The 24,405-nt window shown below is 41.2% G+C and overlaps 4 protein-coding genes and 1 pseudogene across 10 annotated transcripts in view; 3 read left to right on the top strand and 2 right to left on the bottom strand.

Moving 5' to 3' along the window:
- LOC114644549 (oocyte zinc finger protein XlCOF6-like) overlaps positions 1-24,405 on the top strand; it is a 536,868-nt gene that overhangs the window by 81,923 nt on the left and 430,540 nt on the right. For 2 of the 6 annotated variants that reach the window (XM_051927837.1, XM_051927836.1), the window contains exon 2: positions 22,245-22,789. The exons of 2 other annotated variants lie outside the window; for them this stretch is intronic. In XM_051927837.1, the coding sequence (XP_051783797.1) occupies positions 22,375-22,789 (415 nt within the window). In that variant the 5' untranslated portion in view covers positions 22,245-22,374. Of the gene's footprint in view, positions 1-9,030; positions 9,348-22,244; positions 22,790-24,405 lie in introns of those variants that run through there. 2 more of the 6 variants (XM_051927838.1, XM_051927835.1) reach the window with 2 other exon arrangements.
- LOC114641493 (gastrula zinc finger protein XlCGF26.1-like) overlaps positions 1-24,405 on the bottom strand; it is a 275,342-nt gene that overhangs the window by 2,104 nt on the left and 248,833 nt on the right. The window lies entirely within an intron of this gene.
- The window catches only part of LOC114641491 (oocyte zinc finger protein XlCOF6-like), a 171,668-nt gene that overhangs the window by 57,926 nt on the left and 89,337 nt on the right, over positions 1-24,405 (top strand). The window lies entirely within an intron of this gene.
- Positions 1-24,405, bottom strand: part of LOC114641496 (gastrula zinc finger protein XlCGF49.1-like) — a 60,084-nt gene that overhangs the window by 1,888 nt on the left and 33,791 nt on the right. The window lies entirely within an intron of this gene.
- The window catches only part of LOC114641490 (zinc finger protein 850-like), a 114,694-nt pseudogene that overhangs the window by 81,948 nt on the left and 8,341 nt on the right, over positions 1-24,405 (top strand).

Raw genomic sequence — 24,405 nt, 5'->3', positions numbered from 1 at the left:
TCATATGCCTATTAAGATCAGTTTTCTGTGTGAATTGTTTGTCGCATTCCAAACAACATTTATCTCCAGTATGAATTTGGATTTCTTTTTCCACTCGCTGTCCATCAGTTTTGATGGCTTCTGTCTGTGTTGCTCCAGCAGCAGGGAGCGAACTGCACTGCAAAAAGGCTGCTGTCAGATTCTCTGATCCTGTTGCATATTTCTTCATACCTTTCTCTTTGTATTGACGAGAGGGCTGACCAAATGAAGGTGGAGACAAGCTGCCATTCTTCTGTACATCTGAAATAACACAAACATTTTAATTATTATTTTTTTCCTGACACCTTTATCCAAGGTGACTTACAACATTTCAGACACAATTGGTTACATTTCTCTTGTTCTTCCAACTGGAGCACAGGCAGGTCACATGACTTGCTCGTGGTCACATGGTGTCAATAGCGGAATTTGAACCTGCAACTTCAGGGTTTGATGTCCAAATTCCTAACCTTTAAAATAAACGAAACAGTACAAGTAAAGTATTTGCACACTTGTTGGAGTTCCTTCCTCACACTTTGGTGCCATTTATGGTTTGGCCACACCATGTGTGGTCTTTACATGTTCTGCTGCTGTCTGTTCAATTTCTTCACCTTTCTCTCACATGTGAAAGACAGACCTGATCAGATCAATCGATCACAAATCAAAATCAGCAAATTTTCATTCCAAATGACTTGACCGATGATCAGCAAATTAGCTGATCTTAACATCTGATCTTGAATGACAAAAAGCATGCAAGACAAAGTTCCAACATTACCAAAATACAGAACCACGTCCTCGCTGGTCTAACAGTTTTATTTCCTTCCTACAAGAGATAACAAATTTGCGGTTTGTAATATATGTGCAAAAAGAAGTCAGTGATGGAGGATTCTCTGCTAACACTTTTAATAATACAAACCTTATTCAGCATCTGAGAAGTCAACACAAAAGGGACTGGTGTGAAGAAGGAGCTGTTCAAAGGCTGAGACGACCATCAAGCTTAGTCTAGCTCAGTCACCAACTCTCACTCAGCCTCCAATAATGGCAGCACTTAGAAAACTCAACCTTATAATACGGACAGCAAGAACGCCAAAGACTTACTGTGACAGCAAAAACAGTGGAATTCGTAAGCCTGGACAACCAGCCACTTTCAGTTCTGGAAGATGTCACCTTCTAGATCATTTAGATCCACGATTCCATCTGGCAGTGAGTGTTTGTTGAAAGATTTATTTGTTTAACTAATTTACCAGGCATTAGATGTTTTGACTAAAATCCCTTTTATTAGCCTTTCTGTGAATGTGTAGGTAGATGGGAGGAACGGGATGCAGAGTTTTACTGAATCAGCCCTCTTATTGGACTGTTGGGTAGAATGGTACAAGCCTAGTTCTCAGACTTAAATCCAATAATAATAATTACGCATAATAAGCACTGAGTGTGAATAGTCACTATACAGTTATCAATTCTGCAACAGATGATATTATCATAATGATTTCTTCCCTAAATTAAACAATGGTACATGGACACGTACTTCACAGATGATTGCTAATCTCAAACACATAAACTACATAGTGCTGGTGTCTCAACCACACAGATGCACTCGGAGCGACAGACAATAGCCAAGAGATCCAAAGAAACTCCCCGGCAACAGAACTGCAGAATGCATGAAGAAATTGTCAATAAAGATAAAAATGATATTTGATTCAGCAGCATCAGAGGTGAATCTTTATTTCTGTGAACCTTATAACACAAGAGACGCTGGTCCACTGGGTTTCTGGACTACCAGTAAAAGTCGTTGTCCTACCTGTGCCCTCCTTATACGAGTGGGGACAGCGAGGGTCTGTTCAGTATGGCAGCACACGTCGTGGATGACAGGAGGACCAGACTGTCCTCAGAACATGCAGAGATGCTTATATTCTTAGATAAGAACCTGAAGCGTTCATCAAGACTGTCTCGTTTTCTTCTTGTCGTAGTTGCTGGATACAAATGTGTAATTGGACATTTTATATGATTACAAATTTGGAGTATGATTAAGACATGCCTTTGTTTTGTTCAACTTGTTTTTGTTCCATTATGTGTGCATTATGGGTAAATGTTCTTTGTGTGTGCTGTATGCAATAGCACTTTATTATGCTAGGTGAAGTTGTTGTATCGCTAAATATATATTATTCTGAATAGAAAAAAAGGTATTATTGATATCAGCAGTTCCTAAAGGAACGGAATGGGTGATCAATATCAGTTCTAAAGACTCCGATCAGTGCCTTCCTACCCAATAATGTGTCTGAATTTGGGTTTTCTCTTCTTATTTGTAATGTATGTGATGATATTTACATCCTCTAGAACATAATCTGACCTAAAATCTAAACATACAAATATATCCGCTTGTGTTAGGGGGGCACAGTGTTTAGCACAGCTGCTGTATTGTATAGGGGTCCTGGGGTCAAATCCTGCCCACACTTGTTCTACACAGTGGCTCTGAATGGTGTTTCTGGTTATTCTGGTTCTTCCCCTCATCACCAAAAATATGCAGTTGAAGTGGAGTGGTGACTCCAAATTGACCCGATGTGACTGTGGGAGACGAAAGGGCCCAAGATCATCTCCTAGTGAAGACTACACACCACTGCCAACTTGTCCAGGCCAAGCTGCCCCAGCAAGTTCAGGCTGACAGCACAATGCAAGATGCTGAAAGAAGACCCTGAGACCCCCTGAATGTCATCATGGCTCGTACAGGTAGCTCTGTCACTGTTAACGTCAAAGTGCACGAGATTACCATTAGAAAGATGAGGCACATATTAGGTGGGCACTGGCTTGAGCAAATTCACTCGTATTTAGTGCACAGGGGTGAGGATTTGATTCTTACTTGCAGGTATTTATTTCTTTTTGTGGACATTTCTACTTTAGCTGCCACACAACTTAAGAAATATACATGTCTAACAAGATATGGCTTATGATATTCTCACTGAACGTAATGTGCTGTTGACCTAACATACGTCACGGCTTCAGTCAAAGCTTCATGATGTTCAAGTCATGCGCTCCACACTTTAGATTTTTTCTTATTTACCCAAGTTTTCCAATTTATCATTTATTAGGTAACCTATTGTTTGTTATCATGCACCTGAGCAGGTGGTCTTTATCCAAGTTCAATTAACCGTGTTTTCCACTCTCATTTTAATCTTCTAAAAACATCAAAGCAACCCACTGTTAGAATTTATAAACGCTCTCTTTCTTTAATATTTAATCACATTACTCACTTATTCCAACACTCCCAGGTGACTCTTCTCCTTCTCTCTCATTTCCCTTGGTGATTTTCTCTTCAGACTTTGATAACTCTGATTTCAGCTCTGCAGAATTCTCCTGCATAACTAGTGGTCCTGTATTAGTGGACCAGGGCTGTAAACTGGATGGAGATTCTTCACAGGCATCTTGTTTGAAAATATCCTCAGTTTTATGCTTTTGAAGTTCAACACCAATGGAGAAATCATTCTCATCCTCAGCTTTAATGGCAGCAGTCACCCCCTTGCACTCCTCCTCCTCTTTAAAATCTGAAATTCTTTTGTTGTGATCCTCCAGCTTCACACGTATATCTTCTGGTGTGAGCCGCTCACAGTCCTCTTCTTTAATATCCACCATTCTTCCATCCACACCATCTTCTTTGGCAGAGGCCATGCTCTGTGGAAAACTCTTCTCTCTCTTTAAGTGTCTGCCCTTCTCTTCACTTCTCACATAGACAGCCCTGAGCTGGAGACCATTAGACACCTCAGTGTATGGCCATGTGAAATGGGAAAGACCTGTGAAAATAAAAGTGGTAGAATTAACTTTATAAAGTCAGTAAAAATAAGGAGCACACTTCAGGGTCACAGAGCCCTTCATGAAGTTTGGTTCAAAGACACATTTCTCTTGATTTCCTCCTCTGTCTCACAGTTTAAAATTCCAAATCAAACAATTCAGATGTGATCAAAGTGCATTACAAACCTTCATTAAAGGGGATTTGCATACATTTCAGTCCCACCATGTAGATATGACAACACTTTATCTTCACTGCACCATCATGTTTGGACACAGCAATGGCAGGTCTATTAAAGCATCATATTTAGGGCTTTGTTGGCTATAGACTGACATGAAGGTCCAACAGGAGTACGTGGTCTTCACATCATTGACACACTCACACGTCTCAGTGCAGGAAGTGTTGTAAAGACAAAGAGACCATCAGAAATTGTGGCACAATTCATTCATTCGTTCTTAGATAAGAGTACATGGAGCTCCTCAGAAACTACTTAGTGATAATGGTGGGGAATCAGAGAGATGGCAGAGAATTTTAACACTGAAACAAAGACCACCGCTGTATACAGTCCCTGGGGTAATGGACTACCTGAGAGACACAATCAGACACTCACAGAAATAATAATAATAAAATTTATGTAGCGCCTGTCATACACTTAAGGACACTTTACAATTTAATACAAGACAGTAGAAATGACATACATGAAGAAGAATAATACTCATTGAAGAGATGTGTTTTTAACAGATGTTTGAAATTAATAATAGACTTTTCCATGCGAAGGCTGAGAGGGAAAGAATTCCAAGTTTTAGGGGCTATCACTCTGAAAGCTCTGCCACCCATAGTTATTAACCTGTATTTAGGTACAGTGAGTAAGCTAGCGTCAGATGGTCTTAATGCACGGGCAGAAGTGTAAGGAAGCAGAAGCTCAGACATGAAAGGCTTTAAAAGTGAGAAGGATAATTTTATATTTGATTCTTGAAGAAACCAGTAACCAATATAACTCATAGAGGACAGGAGTTACAGAAAGTGATAAAGAATACTGGATGTGACTGGTGAGTGCCAGATTAGTGCCACTGGGCACTAATGGTAAAGAATACCATGCACAATATTTATGGGTAAAGCTCATATCAGCCGGTGTTTGGTCAAAATCCAAATCTTCCTTATGTTCTCATGGACAGACCACCAGCCCTAGAAGGCACCACTAGGAGTATGTCAGTGGAGCACATATTCCAGCACTGCACACTCCAAGAAGAGCATTTACTGAAGCCAAGTGTTCAGACCAAATACGGAGAGCACTCCAGAGACAGGTTAAGTCTGAAAATGATAAATCTGAGACAAAGTGGACAACAAAAGAGTGGACTGTGCAGAATGGAAGGGACCTGCAGATGTCATTGGACAGGATGGAGTTGTGAAATGTGTCAGACATGGAGGTGCTCTTGTAAGGGCCCACCATTACGTAAAGTCAATGGTAAAGGTGACAATCGACATACCACCAGCAGTGAGAGAGATGGGACTTGTGTGTGGAAATCACGGAGATATCAGCTGAGTCAGCAAAGTAGGAAGAGATAAGAAGCTGGGAAAGAAATGGAGCATCTGAGGAGGTGAAAAACCACAAGATGGATATGCTCTTTAAAAAGAGTCTTCAGCAGGAATCACACCTAAAGACCACCTCAGTGGCACGAGGGTGTGAGGGGCAAGATAGGAGTGGGCTCAACAGGGATTCACCAACATGGTCATCAGAATCTGCTCACCAAGGTCACTGAGGTGGCACTGACAGTTGAGCTACAGCCCATTATAGTCGAGTCGCGGCTCTGCTGAGTTTCAAAAAACCGACAGATCCAGGATCAGGCCAAATCGTCAACAATTACATCCGGCTAAACGACTAATCCACGTACGAAAAATACCTCCCTGTTCTTCATTTAACACGGCCATCTCTAGTAAGCTAAAGTACCAAACTGTACAGAAATGCTGAAAGTAGTTGGAAAGGATAAAAGACATTTAAAAAAATACCATTTCAAATATCGCAAAAATGTACTTGAAATGCCGTGCCAGATGTAGATTTTACTGTATTCCTTCAGCAGCACTAGCTTATTTCCCATTTAACAAATCAAATTATCCCTGTTACAGTGAAACCGCACGAGCATCTTTCTCGATAAGAAAATAAAAAAAATGATTTTAATTATTTCTAATAGGACTCAGTATGACACAAACTGCTGACAATGAAACCTGAACGCGCCCTGTAAAGTTACATCGTTCGCCGCCACTTTAACAAAGTTTGCCGATGACGGCATTAGCGGGAAAAGGAAAAAACACAAAGAACACGCAGAGCTCAAGAAAAATCAGAAATGAACGACGGGGCCGTGCGGGAGCGAGCGGCTGAACAAGCGCGTGCCCGACAGTAAGCAAATTTGGACCATGTGCGAAATCAAAAGGAGAAACAGCGCGGAAAAGTGCACGAGCGTGAAGAGAGCAATACCGATTTAACGCGCCTCCAAGTCAGATGTAGCATTACATTTCACGGGACACCGACCGGAAAATAAATAAACGTAGCACGGGCTAAAAGTGCGTGATCCCTGTCATCCACAGTAAACTCGTGAAGGTGCGATTTGCGGTGCCGCCTCCTAAATGTAGCGCTCAATCCCCAACACGTAAAGGTTTACCACGCGGCGTCAGGCACCTCCTCAAATTTAAAGTCGCTCAGCATGTCGCGATCTTCCTCACTGCTGGCATTCCCACCCGTACGCGATCGCCAAGTTCGACTTTGTCTCACCTTCTGCACCAGTGCTTGATCTAATGGCCATGAAGAAGTCGGACCGCGAGGGTCTCATAAGAGCAAACTAGTTATGGGCTGCTCGATTCAGACTAGGCGAGGTTTCGAAGCGCTGCTCTGAGGCTTTTTGTAATGTTCCAGTCACCTGATTTCGAGGCACGCTAGCGACATGACGTCATTGATATCTGCGCACTTAGCAATCGATTTGGTCCAAGTAGATATTGCTGCAGACGGGCTGATCAAACCGGCAGCTGACTGCGTCGATATCAATGAGGTCATGACGCTAGCGTGCCTCGAAATCACGTTACGGGCGCATTTGAAACAAGCCGCTAAGCGTCTTGGCACGTTGACGACAAGTCAGTAATCGAGCAACCCAACACTAATCCCAATTTAACGCGTCTCCGCAAATTCAGATGTAGCATTCCATTTCACGGACAGTCACCGGAGAATAAATTAACGTAGCACCAGAAAAAAAGATGCGCGACACCCGTCATCCACAATAAACACGTGAAGGTGCGATTTGCTGTGCCCCCTCTCCAACGTAGTGCTCAATCCCAAACACTTAAAAGCGATCCACGCGGCCTCAGGTACTTCCTCAAATTTAAAGCCTCTCAGCAGGTCGCGATCTTCCTCACTGCTGGCATTCCCACCCGTACGCGATCCCCACGTTCGACTTTGTCTCACCTTCCGCACCTTTTCTTGATCTTGTGGTCGTGAGAAAGTGAGCACGAGGTTCTCATACGAGCAAACAGAGAGGAACTGCAGCATGCGGTGGATACAGTAGCAACTACGTCGGTGAAAAAATTCCCTCAACACCACGCCCACGGTGTCTATCACGACACGCCCACTGCAAGGATGAACTGCCCCGCTTATTGTAAGGCTGTAACGGTGAAGTGGCGGCCGCTGTAAGCAGAAATGTCTTTCAGTCTCAGACTTACGCTATCTAAGCATTTTAAATTAACGTAACCAGTTTCTAAGAACCTTGTCAAAAACTGTACTGTTTCAAAAGGCTGTTTAATAATTTTTTTCTTTCCTCAAGTGACACATTTTACTGAAAGTAATAAAAGCATATTAGCATCGCCCTGTTTCAGACATACATCATGACAACAGTAATGTTAAGAGAAACCGTTACCTTCTTACTATACACTGAGATTTCCAGTTAGCAAACTAATCGTGGGACACATCAATAATACAGAATTAACAAGCGTCATGGTGGAGCACAATCCTAGCAAGAGTCAGGGGCGAGGCAGGAACAATCCCTGGACAGGACGCCAGCCCATCGCAGGGTGAGCCCACTCACAACAGCCAATGGAGTGCGGCAGGAAGACGGAGCACCGGGAGGAAACCCACATGGACATGGAGGGAACATGCAGGCTCTGGGCAGGGAGGACTTGAGATCTGAACTCTGGCCATCTTGGTGAGACCTCCGCCATTATTAGTAATTTCTTTGAAACTTTTTTTGATTTGTTTCGTTTTTAGTCATGTTTTAATTAATCAAACATTAATCGTTAAACTTTATTGTTTATCACTCACATTACTTCAATTGCTTATGTAGTGCTCTTTTATTGTAGTTTTTATTACACAAAGAGGCAAATATTTATCCATTACATGTGTGAAAGAATACATGCTCAATTTGTGTTGTATTTATGGGGCTATACAGTTTATTTAATTTTAACCAAATTTGTACCTTTATACATATCTATCTATCTATCTATCTATCTATCTATCTATCTATCTATCTATCTATCTATCTATCTATCTAAATCAGGGGTGTCGAACTCCAGTCCTGGAGGGCCTCAATGACTGCAGGTTTTCATTCTAACCACCTTCTTAATCAGTGACCTGTTTTTCCTGCTAATTAACTTATTTTCCATTAGATTTAAATAACTCGATTCAGACGCCTTAGTTCTTTCTATTTCATTAATTAACATCCAAACAATAATGAGACACAAAATGAGAAAACAGGTGACCAGCTAACCACATTATCTGAACATAAAGAAAGGTGAGGGTCTCGGTAAAGTTGATTTCTCAGGTTAATAATCAGAAACAGAAAATCAACACTTTGGGAAATGTCTGCTGTAGCAAAATGAGAGCAGCAGCAAGCTATGGATTAAGTAACAGGTTTAATTACAGGGGTCTGCTAGAGCAAATCCCAGCCAACACAGGGTGCAAGGCAGAAAACAAACCCCAGGCAGGGTGCCAGCCCACCGCAGGGCACGCACACACACACACACCCACCAATACATCAAGCACACACTAAGGACAATTTAGGATCACCAATGCACCTAACCTGCATATCTTTGGACTGTTGGAGGAAATCGGAGTACCCGGAGGAAACCCACGCAGACACGGGAAACAAACGAACCCGGGTCTCCGAACTGCGAGGCAGCAGAGCTTCCCACTGCGCCACCGTGCTTCCCGATATCAAATTTCATAAAAAGAAAAATGGATTAAATGTTGAAGTGGCCTGCCATACTATGTAAGCATTTAAACTGTCTTTTTTGAAATTAAGTTTCAAAAGCGTGATATCAAATTTTAAGAACTCGATATCAATTTTAAAAGCAACGATATCTGCTGATATCATGGAAAACGGATTCAATGTTAAAACGGCCTGCCATAAATAAGCGGGCAGCTCATCCTTGCAGTGGGCGTGTCGTGGTGTTGTAGGCGTTCCGTAAGTGACGTCGTAGATATCTTCCGCGTGCTGCAGTTCCGCTCTGTTCGCTCTTATGAGACCCTCGTGCTCAGACTTCTTAACGGCCACAAGATCAAGCAAAGGTACGGAAGGTAAGACAAAGTCGAACGTGGGGATCGCGTTCGGGTGTGAATGCCTGAAGTGAGGAAGATCGCGACATGCTGAGCGACTTTAAATTTGAGGAGGTGCCTGACGCCGCGTGGTTTGCTTTTAAGTGTTGGGCATTGAGCGTTACGTGGAGGAGGAGGCGGCACCGCAAATCGCCCCTTCACGAGTTTATTGTCAATGACGGGGGTCGCACACTTTTTAGCTGGTGCTATGTTAATTTATTTTCCGGTCGGTGTCCCGTGAAATGTAATGCTACATCTGACTTGGCGGTGGCGCGTGAAGTCGGGATTGCTTCTTCTTTTTTTTGCGCTCGTGCACTTTACCACGTTGTTTCGCCTTTTGATCTCACGCATGCTCCGAAATGTGCTGTCCGTCGGGCACGCGCTTGTTCAGCAGCTCACTCCTGCACGGCCCCGTCGTTCATTTCTGATTTTTCTCGAGCTCTGTGTGTTCTTTGTATTTATTTCCTCTTTCCCCTAAAGCCGTCATCGCTAAACTTTATTAAAGTGCTGTGGCACGGTGCAACTTTACAGGGCGCGTACAGGTTTCTTTTCCAACCGTTTGTCTTACACTGAGACCCATTAGAAATAATTGAAATTATTTCATTCTTTAGTATTTTCTAGTGATGGGCGCAGTGAAGCATCAAAACGTTTGAAGCAATTGTGTCGGAAATCGTATCGAAGCATTTGACACTCACCTCTCTAGTGACACCTCCTGGCCATTTTGATTTACGTTACACAAACTTATGATCCACTTCAATGACGTCTGTTAAAACTCCTTATTGCTTTTACTTTTTCGGTGCTACAGACTGACAACGAAGAAAAGGGTCTAGTGTGTGATGTCTGAAAATATAAATATAACGCCGACAGGTAGAATGCACTATACGATAGCAAGAGTTAAACAAAATAAGACGCCTCACTCATGGATTCCCGGCTCTTTCAAATAGTATTTACTTTTGCACTGTATCATTATAATCGCTCCTGTTATTCGTATTATAATTAACCTTCATCTTTTCTTGAGATCACATTTAATAGCCTTAAATGTTTTCTTTGGTCTGACTTAATTAAAACGGAGTAGACGGAAAATAAAGGTTTATCCCTGTACTTTGCCATGACATAGGTATACTGAAAAAAATAACTTGTTTGATAAACTTAAAAAAATTATGGCAAGCAATTGCATTCATCTTTTTAAGTTCTTTCAACTAACACTACTTTTTAAGTAAATCCTACAATGGTATTAATGTAAATTTAACATTGCTTTTTGAGTTGAGTGAATTTCTAGAGAAGGATTAACTAACATTTTCTTTTACAAAAGTATTACTTTTTTTAAGTTGAAACAACTAGTGTTCGTAATTTAACTCTACTCGAATGGTTTATGTATAAGTTACACAAGATTTTAATTGGAATAAACTTAAAAATGTTTACACAATCGATTGCCATAATTTTTTTGAGTAAGCATAACTCAATGTTCTTACCTTTTCAAACAGAAGTCATAAAAGTGGAAAAAAGCACAAGAGTGTCGTTTTTGTATTTTAATGTATAAAACATTATTACAATATTTTTCTTTACAAATAACAGTAATTACAATGTAGATTTTATTTTACCTTTATTTTCTCTTCGCAAAAGCCTACAGCCATCTTATGGACTCATTAACACTGAAATTTATTTTACAATCCAAATTGTTCATTTTTTTCTAAATGTTTGCTAGTCACAGTATGTAACTTTTACAAAATAAGGTTAACTGTGAAGCTGTAAACTTAATAACCTTAACAAAATCTTGTGTAAAGTAGGGCCATCCATCCATTATCCAACCCATTATATCCTAACTACAGGGTCATGGGGGTCTGCTGGAGCCAATCCCAGCCAACACATGGCGCAAGGCAGGAACAAACCCCTGGCATGTTGCCAGCCCACCGCAGGGCACACACACACACCAAGCACAATTTAGGATCGCCAATACACCTAAGCTGCATGTCTTTGGACTCTGGGAGGAAACTGGAGCACCCAGAGGACACCCACACAGACACGGGGAGAACATGCAAAATCCACACAGGGAGGACCTGAGAAGCAAACCCGGGTCTCCTAACTGTGAGGCAGCAGCACTACTGCTGTGCCACCGTGCAGCCCATCTTAACAAATTCTTATGTAAAATAGGGCTGCTATATTGTGTGGACGAAGCAGAATTCTTTTTATTTCTTTACACTTGGTGAATAGAGGGTCCTTGCCTTACAGAGCCTGCCAGCTTTTTTTTTCTCACTGACTCTCTGAAGTGCAAAAGCCCCATCATAGGGGGGTGAGTTGTATTTTTATAACAGAGATCTTCAAAGAAACGGTTTTAGAAAAAAATAAGCTCAGTTTCATCCAAAGGTCACAGAACATTCTTACACAATTTGTTAATTACAACGGAAAGCAGAAATTCTAATCTTTTCTTATATTTTTAATTAAGCTTATCAGAAAACTTGTCATACGTTTGGCATCTTAATTGAACGATAACCAGACACTGCTGAGACAAGCTGGGAAGTAGCCAAAAACTGCATTCCACACTGGCAGCCCTACTCTATGTAAGCACGCTTATTTATCTGTTTTAATAATACCTAGCCACACAGAGAACATGCAGATTTTCATACAGAAGCTAGCAACAGATTTTAAATTCCATTCCACAATACTTTAGTAAAACAGCAATTATAATAGGAGAAGGTCCGCAGAGTTTGCCAGCTAACAGTTCAAAGGATGGATACGCTGGAAGAGGTATCGGTGACAGTTTTAAGTCTCTACGGTATATAATTTAGGACCGCCTCCCCTCCCAGAAGAACGGGATTTTCAGATGCAAACAAACTCTGGAGGGTGCGCTTGATTTAGATGGAAATAATCACCGGTTTGCTGCCAGGTCTCTGTAAGACATAAACAGTCCATCTTAGTGTCAATGATAACATCACCAATCAGTAGAGCTTTGTTAGAGATAGATCGGGTCTTAAATAATCCAAACTTCAAAGCGTCTATGGACGTATATTCTGGTGATTTTACCAAAGGAATCAACACGTTATGATTAGCACGTTGCTCAGAAGTACGTGGACATGTGCGTCCTTCAGACCAAATTGAAGGAATAGACCCGCTGCTACTCCTGCTGAGGCAAAAACAACGACGAGGGCCTCTGTGACCGTACTTTGGTCATTGGAGAATGCCACAGTGCAGCAAGAGATCAGCAGGAACTTCATAGTTTGTTTGAAGTCGATACAATTCATCTGGTAAATATTTTAGCTTTGAGGATGTGACTGCATTAGATAGCAAAGTAGACGTAATAATCCATGACAACCAATTGAGGTTTATAATAGTAAATTTCCAGAAGTCACCCAAGCAAATTCCAGATTGGAAGCAAAGCAATGTACCCCTTGTGTGCCTACTCAGCCCAATTAAAATAACACGTTAGCCAGTAGACTGTCACCTCTGGGATTTCCACAAGTAGTTGGCAATTGTCAAGGGGCAGTTTCAGCCACCTATTCATCAAAGCTAGTTACTTGAGCAGAGAAACAGTGAGAAAAGTTACACTTACCCACACAGGTTGCAGCCAGCAAAGAACAGTTCTATGAGGGCTCGTAACCTCAGATCCTCAACTGAGTGTCTCCTTAGAATTCCAAGAGCAAAACTTAAAAAAGTGGTGAGGCGGGGGGCCTTCTGCTGTTATGCACCGAAAATCTGGAATAGCCTGCCAGTAGGAATTCGCCAGGCTAATACAGTGGAGAACTTCAAAAAACTGCTAAAAACACATTACTTTAACACGGCCTTCTCATAACTTCACTGCAATTTAATCCTGATACTCTGTATATCCAATTAATTATAATAACTATTCATGGTGGCTCTAAAATCTGTACTAACCCCTACTCTCTCTTCTGTTTCCTGTTCCGGTGTCGTTTTGGTGGTGGCGACCTGTGCCACCACCATCTACACAAAGCACCGTGATGTTCCAACAGTGATGGATTAAAAGCCAGAAGTCTGCATGGCCACCATCATCAAGTCCTTTTGTGAGAACCCTAACTACAAAGAGGACTATTTCATTGATGTTAGGTAGAATGCCCAGAGGAGACTGGGTGGTCTCGTGGCCTGGAACCCCTGCAGATTTTATTTTTTTCTCCAGCCGTCTGGAGTTTTTTTTTTTTTTCTTTTTTCAGTCCCCCCTGGCCATCGGACCTTACTCTTATTCTATGTTAGCTAATGTTGTCTTATTTTAAATTTCTTATTTTGTCTTTTATTTTTCTTCATTATGTAAAGCACTTTGAGCTACTTTTTTGTATGAAAATGTGCTATATAAATAAATGTTGTTGTTGTTGAAGGAGTCAAGGGACGCAAATGCGTGTTATCAGTTTTTAATCCAATGCAAAGGCAAAGGAAAATCCGATGCAAAAGGCAATAAACGAGTGAAAAACAACTAGGAAAAAGTACACAAACAGAACACCGGCAAGCAGCGCAGACAGAAACGCCAGTGTTCACTTCCGGTCATCCATTAATTCATCTTCTATTCATTGCCATTTGACGTCCATGAATCCTGTCATTGAATAAGGTGATAACAAGCCCACTGTGGCAGATCAGGTTGAATTCGCTCTGCTGCACCAAACATTCAAAGGTGTCAATCCGGAGCACATCAGAGAGGCTGAGAGACACGGCGCAGATCAGTCACCGGCACACCGACACACACGGGACACTCCAAGGTGAGCAGTGCATGGATCAAGTTCGGCATTAAAGATCCTCTTAAATGATAGGGCAAGAAAAAGCAGTGGAATAAACACATCTGGACCTGCTGCCGAAAAAGCATTTGCCTTTACCAGCAGCATCCCTCCCTTGTGAACACATCTTCAAGGTCCGGATAGGCGATCAGTATAAAGCCGTCTTAGTCACAGCACAGTGCAATAATGAAACATTTCCTAAAACACATAGTTGTCCAGTCTGTATCCTTCCTAAGCAATCTTCCAGTTACGGGGGCACAATCCCAGTTACTAACACATTTACAGTGTAGCCAAAACCCCCCCCCCCCCCCCCAACACTTAAAGTAAGAACACATTCCACCTTATCTATATCTATAAAGGAGAGTTTGGATCTGTGTGGCTGTGTTTGTGGAGGGACGGAGAGTTAAGGCAGGTGTTGGAGTCACGTGATCATCTCCCCTCCCATTCACTTCATTTCGCTCCGAGGTGACCTCCGCAGCAGACGCGGTCTTGCCGTTCTTTTTCCATAGTGTTTAGTTTTTTCTCCTTTACTGTTTAGTAAACGCAGTGCTTACTGAATAGTATTTTTTCCTTTAGTGTTTCTTAGTGTTTAGTAGACGAGGTGTGCGAAAGGAGAGTTGGGATCCGAGAGACTGTTTGTGGAGGATTGGAGAGTTAAGGCAGGTGGGGGAGTCACGTGATCATCTCCCCTCCCATTCACCTCATTTCATTCACTTCATTTCGCTCTGAGCTGAGCACCGCTGCTGACGCGGTCTTGCTGTTCTTTTTCCATAGTGTTTAGTCCTTTCTCCTTTACTGTTTAGTAGACGCGGTGCTTACTGAATTGTATTTTTTCCTTTAGTGTTTCTTAGTGTTTAGTAGACGCGGTGTGTCGGTGTTCCCGGCGATGTTGCGGTTTAGTGTTACTTTCTACTTCGTTTTTTGTACTTTAGTGTTTAATAATAAATAATAATGATTCATTACATTTATATAGCGCTTTTCTCAGTACTTAAAGCGCTAAAATAGTGAGTGATACTTAGCTGATAGCAGTGAAGAAGCAGCACAGCACAACGGAGCCGGTAGGACAGGCGGGTGTGGTAGTGTAGGTGAGCGGCGATAGCAAGCAGCAGGAGGAGGAAGCAGAATTTGGATGTTCCAATACACAGCTATAAACAGTAACGCTTGGTAATTTCAGGCGTGATCGCCCCGGAGCCATAAGCCAGGTTAGTATGAACATCAGATCAGTTCCCGGTCGTAGGGTACTGTAAGATGAAACGGGAGCAGATCAGCATAGCGAATATAATCATGGAGACAGATCATCCCGAGGTGTTAGATCTCCAGGTACAAAGAAATGTTCGTAGGTCTCGCCCCGTTATCCACAAACTTCGCTGTTCCCAGTAAAGTGGAGTCCATAAAATCTGTAAATATTAAGCCAAATCCATGCAATTCGAGTCAGCTGTATCCACGAACTATACGTACAATAAACGAAATAAAACAAGCGTAAGAAAGTTCAGAATTAAGGCGAAGTTTGCGAAAAGTGTTGTTAACAGGGAGGAGCGGCAACAACAAGCGTGCTCCAGCGTCCCCTCACCTGCTATAATAAAGCAGTTAAAGTAAATGTCTACTAAACTTCTTTATTATATCTCATTTAGTGTTCTTCCCGGCAGTGTTGCTGTTTTTTATTGTTAGTGTCTACTTAGTGTTTGTGTTTAATGTAATAGAAGGAGTGATCTTACCACTGTCAGATTTTGCAATGAATGAGCTGGTAAATAATGATTATTTATCAAGAGATCACATGAGCAAATTCAACGAAATTTTAGCTGCACATACAATTTTCCAACCTCAAAAGGTTTTGCTAATGTGGACTCCTGACATACCTATAATGCCCATTCCACAAAATGCAAAACATATTCAAATATTACCTTCTGCAGCTACAGAACGAGTGACTCACTGGGTGTGTACCTATTATGATGGTGCTGTAATTCATGTCTGACAGTTTAAACGCTGATAAAAAATTCAACCTCACCGAAGAGCAGCTTCGTTTCCTTCGTGCTTTGTTTCCATACAAACCTCCCATAGTTTATGAAGACGCACAGCAACAATTAAATCATACAGATTCTGGTGTATTCTCAATTGCATTTGCTCTATTTCTTTAGGTATTGACCCAAGTGATCAAGTTTTTACTATTTCTTTAATGCGAAATCACTTACAAATAATTTTTGTTACTCGACAGTTGCTTCCATTCCCTGTTGAAAGTACCGACGGGCGACACCAGTTACAAGTATTCAGTGCGTTCAAAGACCTGTACGAAGTACGGCGACTAACACAGTCACTCATAAAAGGGGAGATGACTCGGTGCGGGAAATGGGGATTGAAACTACCTGGGAGGACATGCAATCAACGAGGCGATTAAACGGATCTCAAGAGACGTCTTCTAGGTTGGAAAAAAAAGCGCTTGGCTGCCAAAACCATATATATACATAAATATATACATCTATATAAATAAAAATGTAAATGTTCGTTTGTTCAAAACCTTAAATCTCCGAAAGTTCTTCACCGATTGCTTTGAAATTTTGACACAACATTGCATTCGAATACGCGCGTGTTTTTATATTCATATTATATTGATGGCACACCTGTGACAGGTAAGCACATGCTTTTTTTTAAAACACAGTGCCATCTGTTGGACGTAAAGGCAACACACGCCATACTAAATATTTTACGATTCTATTTCAATGTTTCGATCAAATACATTTGTAAGTACGTGAATAAAGGCAGCGACATGGCAGTTTTTGGCGTGCAACCAGAAAGAAGTGATAGGAATGCGGTCATACATATCGATGAAATCGCACAGTATTAGGCTGGAAGATACATAAGCAGCAATGAAGCTGTATGGTGAATTCTTTCATTTCACATACATGAACGAAGTCCAGATGTTGTTCACTTAGCAGTACATCTAGAAAATGGGCAACGCGTTTATTTCACAGCTGCAAATGTGCACCAAATATCCCTGAATCCACCGGCTACAACGTTAACTGCTTTCTTTACGTTATGTTATAATGACGCGTTTGTGAAAACACTGCTGTATTCGGAAGTGCCTACGTATTACACATGGAATGCGAGTAGAAAATCATTTGAACAACGCAAACGAGGAGAGCGAGTCAACGGACAACCTGGCATATTCAAAGAAACTACGATAGGCAGACTGTACACCGTGCATCCCAATCATGATGAATGCTTCTTTGTTCACATGCTGTTGGTAAATGTGCCAGTCCAACGTCTTTCCAGCAATTGTTGTCAACGGCGTTACACATGCCACTTTCTGCAGTACATGTCAAGCTCTGAATTTATTGGAGAACGACAGACACTGGGATGTATACATTAATGACGCGTGCAACACGTCACATCCAAATCAAATTCGTGCATTGTTTGTAATCATATTGACCGCCTGCTCTCCTTCATCTCCAACACAGTTATGGCAGAAATATAAATCGCACACGGCTGAAGATATTGTCCGTCGAATACGCAAGTAAAATTCAAATATAAACATGGATTTCACAGCAGACATCTACAACTAAGCGTTGATAATGATTGAAGATTTGTGTTTAGAACTCAAGAACAAAGTTCTCAATCAATTGGGAATGAAATCAACGAATCGATCTGCTGCTGCTTCGTTCGATGTAGAACTGCATCGTGATCAAAATTACAACACAGGTGATCTTTTGTCGTATGTGCAATCAAATATTCCTAAGCTAACGCTTCAGCAAAAAGGCATTTACGATCAAATAATGCAAACTGTCAATAACGGGGTTGGAGAAATCTGGGAACGGTAAGGTGCCGGTTGATCTGACCTCAGGACGAATTTCATTGTCTCATAACTTCTGCAATTTAGTGACGTCAAAAGAAGAATTGGTTGAAAAAGTACTTCCCAATATTCAAAGCAATTATATGAATCACGATTGGCTGAGTGAACGAGCTATTCTTGCGGCCAAAAACAAAGACGTCTACGAACTTAACAATATTATTCAGTCTAACATTCTGCACAAACAATGGAACAACAAAAAATATTGTATACCCACAAGCATTGTGAAATTAAACATATTAGAAACGTGCGCTTTCTCTTTTCTTTCTTTTCCATTTAACCAGACTGAGCCACAGCAACGGGTGGCCGGGTACAGATCTATATCTATCTATCTATCTATCTATCTATCTATCTATCTATCTATCTATCTATCTATCTATCTATCTATCTATCTAATATAATATACATACACATATACATCTGCTGCGGTGGGTTGGCACCCTGCCTGGGATTGGTTCCTGCCTTGTGCCCTGTGTTGGCTGGGATTGGCTCCAGCAGACCCCCGTGACCCTGTGTTTGGATGCAGCGGGTTGGAAAATGGATAGATGGATGGATATACATCTATACTAATAAAAGGCAAAGCCCTCATGGACTCACTCATCACTAATTCTCCAACTTCCCGTGTAGGTAGAAGGCTGAAATTTGGCAGGCTCATTCCTTACAACTTACTTACAAAAGTTACGCAGGTTGCATTTCGAAATTCTACACGTAACGGTCATAACGGTCGACAACGTCCGCCATGTTAAACTTTCTTATTTATGGCCCCATCTTCACGAAATTTGGTAGCCGGCTTCCCTGACCTAACTGAAACCGATGTACGTACTTATTTCGGTGGTATGACACCACTGTCGGCCGCCATATTGAACTTTCCAACGGTCTTTGTTACTTAATGGGCCCATCTTCATGAAATTTGGTATGCGGGTTCCCAACGCTAACTGAATCCTACTTTCGTACATATATACATCCATAGCCTGCAGTTCGGTCCACACTCTGAATCCTCCAGGCACTCCTGATCATAATCTAATTTTGAAGGTTGCGGCACCAATAATGTTACTGAGAAACTTACAGCCACCGAAACTTTGTAATGGCACGAGACTTCAGGTCACATGCCTGCAAAAGAACCTAATTGAGGCAACTATTTTTACTGGCGGTGGCTCAGGGGAGAGAGTTTTTATTCCTCGCATCCCCGTTATACCCTCTGATCTCCCATTTCAATTCAAACGCCTCCAATTTCCAGTAAGGCTCTGCTTCACAATGACAATTAATAAGTCTCAGGGACAGACCCTACAAAAGGTTGGCATTGATTTGAGGCAAGATTGCTTTTCACATGGCCAACTATACATTGCATGCTCAAGAGTAAGCTCAGCGCACAGCTTGGTCATATTACAACCGGAGGGGCGAACTGACATCGTGGTATACAAAGAGATCCTTAACAAATAATTATTGGTACATTTTCCCTCAGTTTATTATTTAAAATTTTAAAGCAGTACTTTGCCGCTGCGAAGTGCGGGTATTTTGCTAATTTTTAATAAATATGCAAAAATCTCAAGTAAACTTTTTTTACGTTGTCATTATGGGGTATTGTGTGTAGAATTCTGAGGAATAAAACGAATGTAATCCATTTTGGAATAAGGCTGTAACATAACAAAATGTGGAAAAAGTGATGTGCTGTGAATACTTTCCGGATGCACTGTATATGGAATGCTTGTCATCTTGCCACTGTTCGTTCAGACCCTGGAGAGGAAAATGATGAAAGACATCTGTCTGTTTCTGTTATGCCACACAGACTTACCCAATCTGAACCTGTTAGACGGAGTGAAATAATTAGAAAACCACCTGTATGGGCAAATGATTACCAGATGTAAATGACAAAAATACTTGGTCTTGGAGGAATGCAGAATGTATTTTCACATGTTTTCTCAATGTAAAAATCCTGTGTACTAATTGGGATGATTCAGTTCAAGTTCTGTTAGTTTACAAAATGTAATTTGGTACAAGCTTTACTTAGTAAGTAAGGGGGAATGTGTGGTGTTCCTGCTGTGTTCAGTAGAGGGCAGTATGCACGGAGAAGAGGAGAAGAAGTGGGGAGAGGATCGTTGGGTTGAGTTAGATAGATAGATACTTTATTAATCCCAAGGGGAAATTCAGAATTGAATTGGAGTTGGTAATTAAAAAAGTCTCCTTTACCAAAAGCCATGTGCTGTTTGTACTGGCTGAATACATAAAATGTGTTAAAGCCATCATCGACAAACTTTATTAAAGTGGCGTCTCATGATGTAACTTTACAGGGCGCGTTCGGGTTTCATTTGCACCAGTTTGTCTAATACTGAGGTCTATTAGAAATAATTTAAATGATTTTATTTTTTGCTTTTTTCAGGAAAGATGCTCGTGCGGTTTCACTGTAACAGGGAGACTTTGATTTGTTTAATGGGAAATAAAAAATACAAACATTACACAAGCTAGTGCTGCTGGAGGGATACAGTAAAATCTATAGCTGGCATGGCATTACGAGTACATTTGTGTGATTATTGAAACGGTATTGTTTTATTTAATGTCTTTTATCCTTTCCAACTACTTTCAGTATTTCTGTACACTTTGATACTTTAGCGTACTAGAGATGGCCGTGTTAAATGAAGAACAGGACTCAAGCCAATTGGGCTGTTAGTGTCGGACTACATGAAGCCATCAAAATACAAAATGTGAAAGCTGCAGAGCTCAGCAGAGCCGCGACTCGACTATTATGGGCTGGAGCTCAACTGTCTGTCCTCATTGTTTAAAGTGGTGAGCAGGGGGTCAGTCATGGGGGGCTGAGAATGGGCCACAGTGTTCACAAATAAGGGGGCAAACCGACAGACGGCATTTACTGCGAGTGCAGGACTTTGGAAATTAGGGGCGATTGGGGAAAATTATTTTGTTAGTTTAAAATATGAAAATTTATGTAAAGAAGTTATTTTAAAATGAGAGTAGATTACGTAGCAACATCACTTTGAAGTAGAAGAGCCTTTAGAAATTTATTTTCTTTAAGTAAAGTGTGTTTGAGAAGCAATGCAGTTATGAGGAATATGTGAAAAAGCGTTAATCCAAATGGCAGGGACTTTAAAGTGAACCAATTCTTTACATCCCAATTGACGTTACGTCCTATTAAGAATTGTTTTCTCTGAGAAAGTCTGTTCTCCGTTTATTCATTTTGAGTGACCTGCTTGGCTTCATGGATTGTTGGCACATTAGCAGGTTTTGTGCTGGATGCTGAGATGAAGACATTAAGATGTCAACTTGCAGAGAAAACTTGGGTGTGGGTGGCAGAACTGGCACTCCAGCCACCGTAACAAACCTCCGACTGTTTAGTGTGCTGCTGAGGTGTCACCTGCTGCACTCGTGTCTCAATCTGGGGGGTTCACCATGTGGTGGGTGTGACAGCTCACTGTAATCAGCGCCTGCTCCCAAACTCTGCTCTCTTTACGTAACATGATTGATTATAATATTAAAATTTGAACTAAATAAAAACACAATTTTTCACTAATGCTACCTTATAATGTGATGAACATCTCCAGAAAATTTGTTTTTGTTAAAATCTGTGATGATGAGGCCCAAAAGTGTGATGATCTGACATGGAATTACCCATCAGGAGTATCTCTGCTCCAAATCGATGATATAATCCACTATAGAAACTGCACTCGCCCTTTTAACTCTGTCAAATCTGAATAGGCCTCATAGATACAATCCTTTTTCTCCCTTAAAAACACAGCATCAAGCCTTTCTATCACAATAGTTGCACCTTCATCTTTGTTCAGGTCTTTTGCTCAAATCGACATCTCAGTGCTGTCCCTGTAAGCGACAGTCCAACCCCAAGTGCATGTTTTTTATTTCTAAGCTCAGTAACCCGTGTCCATATTAAATCTTCATTTTTCCAGCTCTCGTATTTCTTTCTCTTGACAAATGCAGTCAGATTTCTATAATTAGCAGCCATCCTCTTCTACGAATGTTAAACTTAAGTCCAGCAGGGATATCCAACAAAGCCCTAAATACGACGGCTTCAATAGACCTACCATTGCTGTGTCCACACATGATGGTGCTGTGTAGATAAAGTGTTGTCATATCTACATGGTGGCACTGAAATGTATGCAAATCCCCTTTAATGAAGGACTGCAATGCACTTTGATCACATCTGAATTGTTTGATTTGTAGTTTTAAACTGAGGCAGAGGAGGAAATCAAGAAAAATGTGTCTTTGAACCAAACCTTATGGTGGGCACTGTAAACCTGAAGTGTGCTCATTATTTTTACTGACTTTATGAAGTTAATTCTACCACTTTTATGTTCATAGGGCTTTCCCATTTCACATGGCCATACACTGAGGTGTCTAATGGCCTCCAGCTCAGGGCTGTCCATGTGAGAAGTGAATCTGAGAAGAGAAGGGCAGACACTTAAAGAGAGAGAAGAGTTTCCCACAGAGCATGGCCTCTGCCAAAGAAGATGGTGTATATGAAAGAATGTTGGATATTAAAGAAGAGGACTGTGAGCGGCTCACACCAGAAGATGTGAGTGTGAAGCTGGAGGATCACGAAGAAAGAATTTCAGTTTTTAAAGAGGAGGAGGAGTGCAAGGAGGTAACTACTGCCATTAAAGCTGAGGAATTGAATGATTTCTCAGGTTGTCTTGAAATTCAAAAGCATGAAACTGAGGATATTTTCAAACAAGATGCCTGTGAAGAATCTCCATCCAGTTTACAGCCCTGGTCCACTAATACGGGACAACTGGCTACGCTGGAGAATTCTGCAGAGCTGAAATCAGAGTTATCAGAGTCTGAAGAGAAAATCACAGAGGGAAATGGGAGAGAAGGAGAAGAGTCACATGGGAGTGTTGGAATAAGTGAGTAATGTGATTAAATATAAAAGAAAGAGAGCATTTATAAATTCTAATGATGGTTGCTTTTAATGTTTTTAGAAGATTGAAATGAGAGTGGAGAATACAATTAATTGAACTTGGATAAAGACCACCTGCTCAGGTGCATGATAACAAACAATAGGTTACCTAATAAATGATAAATTAGAAAAACGGGTGAATAAGGAAAAATCTAAAGTGTGCAGCGCATGACTTGAACATCATGAAGATTTGACTGAAGCTGTGATGTATGTTCGGCCAACAGCACATTTCGTTCAATGAGAATATCAAAAGTCATATTTTGTTAAAGACATGTATATTTCTTAAGTTGTGTGACACTTAAGGCAGAAATGACCACAAAAATAAATAAGAATAAAATCCTCACGTCTGTGCACTAAATAAGAGTGAATTTGCACAAGCCAGTGCCCGCCTAATATGTGCCTTATCTTTCTAATCTTAATCTCGTACACTTGGATGTTAAAAGTTGCAAGAGCTACTTGTACGAGCCATGATGACATTCAGGTAGTCTCAGGGTCTTCTTTTTGCATCTTGTGTTCTGCTGTCAGCCTGAACTTGTTGGGGCAGCATGGCCTGGACAAGTTGGCAGTGGTGTGAAATCTTCACTTGGAAGGGCCCAAGATCATCTCCGTCTCCCACACTCACATTGGGTCAGTTTGGAGTCACCATTCCACTTCACCTGCGTGTTTTTGGGGATGAGGGGAAGAACCAGAATAATAGAAATGCTGTTAACATCCCCTATGTAAAACAACTGTGAGCAGGATTTGACCCCCGGACACCTGAACAATAAAGCAGCTGTGCTAAACACTGTGCCCCCCTAACACAAGCGTATATACTTGTATGTTTAGATTTAATGTCAGATTAGGTTCTAGAGCATGTAAATATCATTAAATACATTACAATTAAAAAGAGAAATCCCAAATTCAGACACTTGATTGAGTAGGAAGGCTCTGATCAGGGTTTTTAGAGCTGATATTGATCACCTATTCCATTAGGATCTGCTGATATCAATAATAATAATACTGTTTTTTGCTTTTTTTTATAATGTATTTTTAGCCATGCAAAAACTTCAAATTCCATAATAAAGTGCTTCTGCATACATCATACACAAAGAACATTTACCCATAATGCACACATAATGAACAAAAACAAGCTGAACAAAACAAAAGGCATGTCTTAACCATACTCCACATTTCTCTTCTTCTTTCGGCTGTTCCCGTTAGGGGTTGCCACAACTGATCATCATCTTCCATATCCTTCTGTGCTCTCCATCACCCGCATGTCCTCTCTCACCACATCCATAAACCTTCTCTTAGACCTTCCTCTTTTTCTCTTTCCTGGCAGCTCTGTCCTTAGCATTCTTCTTCCAATATACCCAGCATCTCTCCTCTGCACATGTCCAAACCAACGCAATCTTGCCTCTCTGACTTTGTCTCCCAACCGTTCAACTTGAGCTGACCCTCTAATGTCCTCGTTTCTAATCCTGTCCATCCTCGTTAAGCCCAATGCAAATCCTAGTTCCTTTAACTCTGCCACCTCCAGCTATGTCTCCTGTTTTCTGGTCAGTGCCACCGTCTCCAACCCAT

The sequence above is a fragment of the Erpetoichthys calabaricus genome, chromosome 5 (assembly GCF_900747795.2).
Source record: "Erpetoichthys calabaricus chromosome 5, fErpCal1.3, whole genome shotgun sequence".
Lineage (NCBI taxonomy): Eukaryota > Metazoa > Chordata > Cladistia > Polypteriformes > Polypteridae > Erpetoichthys > Erpetoichthys calabaricus.
Note: the sequence above shows the minus strand (reverse complement) of the source record. Positions and strands in the feature narration are given on the sequence as shown.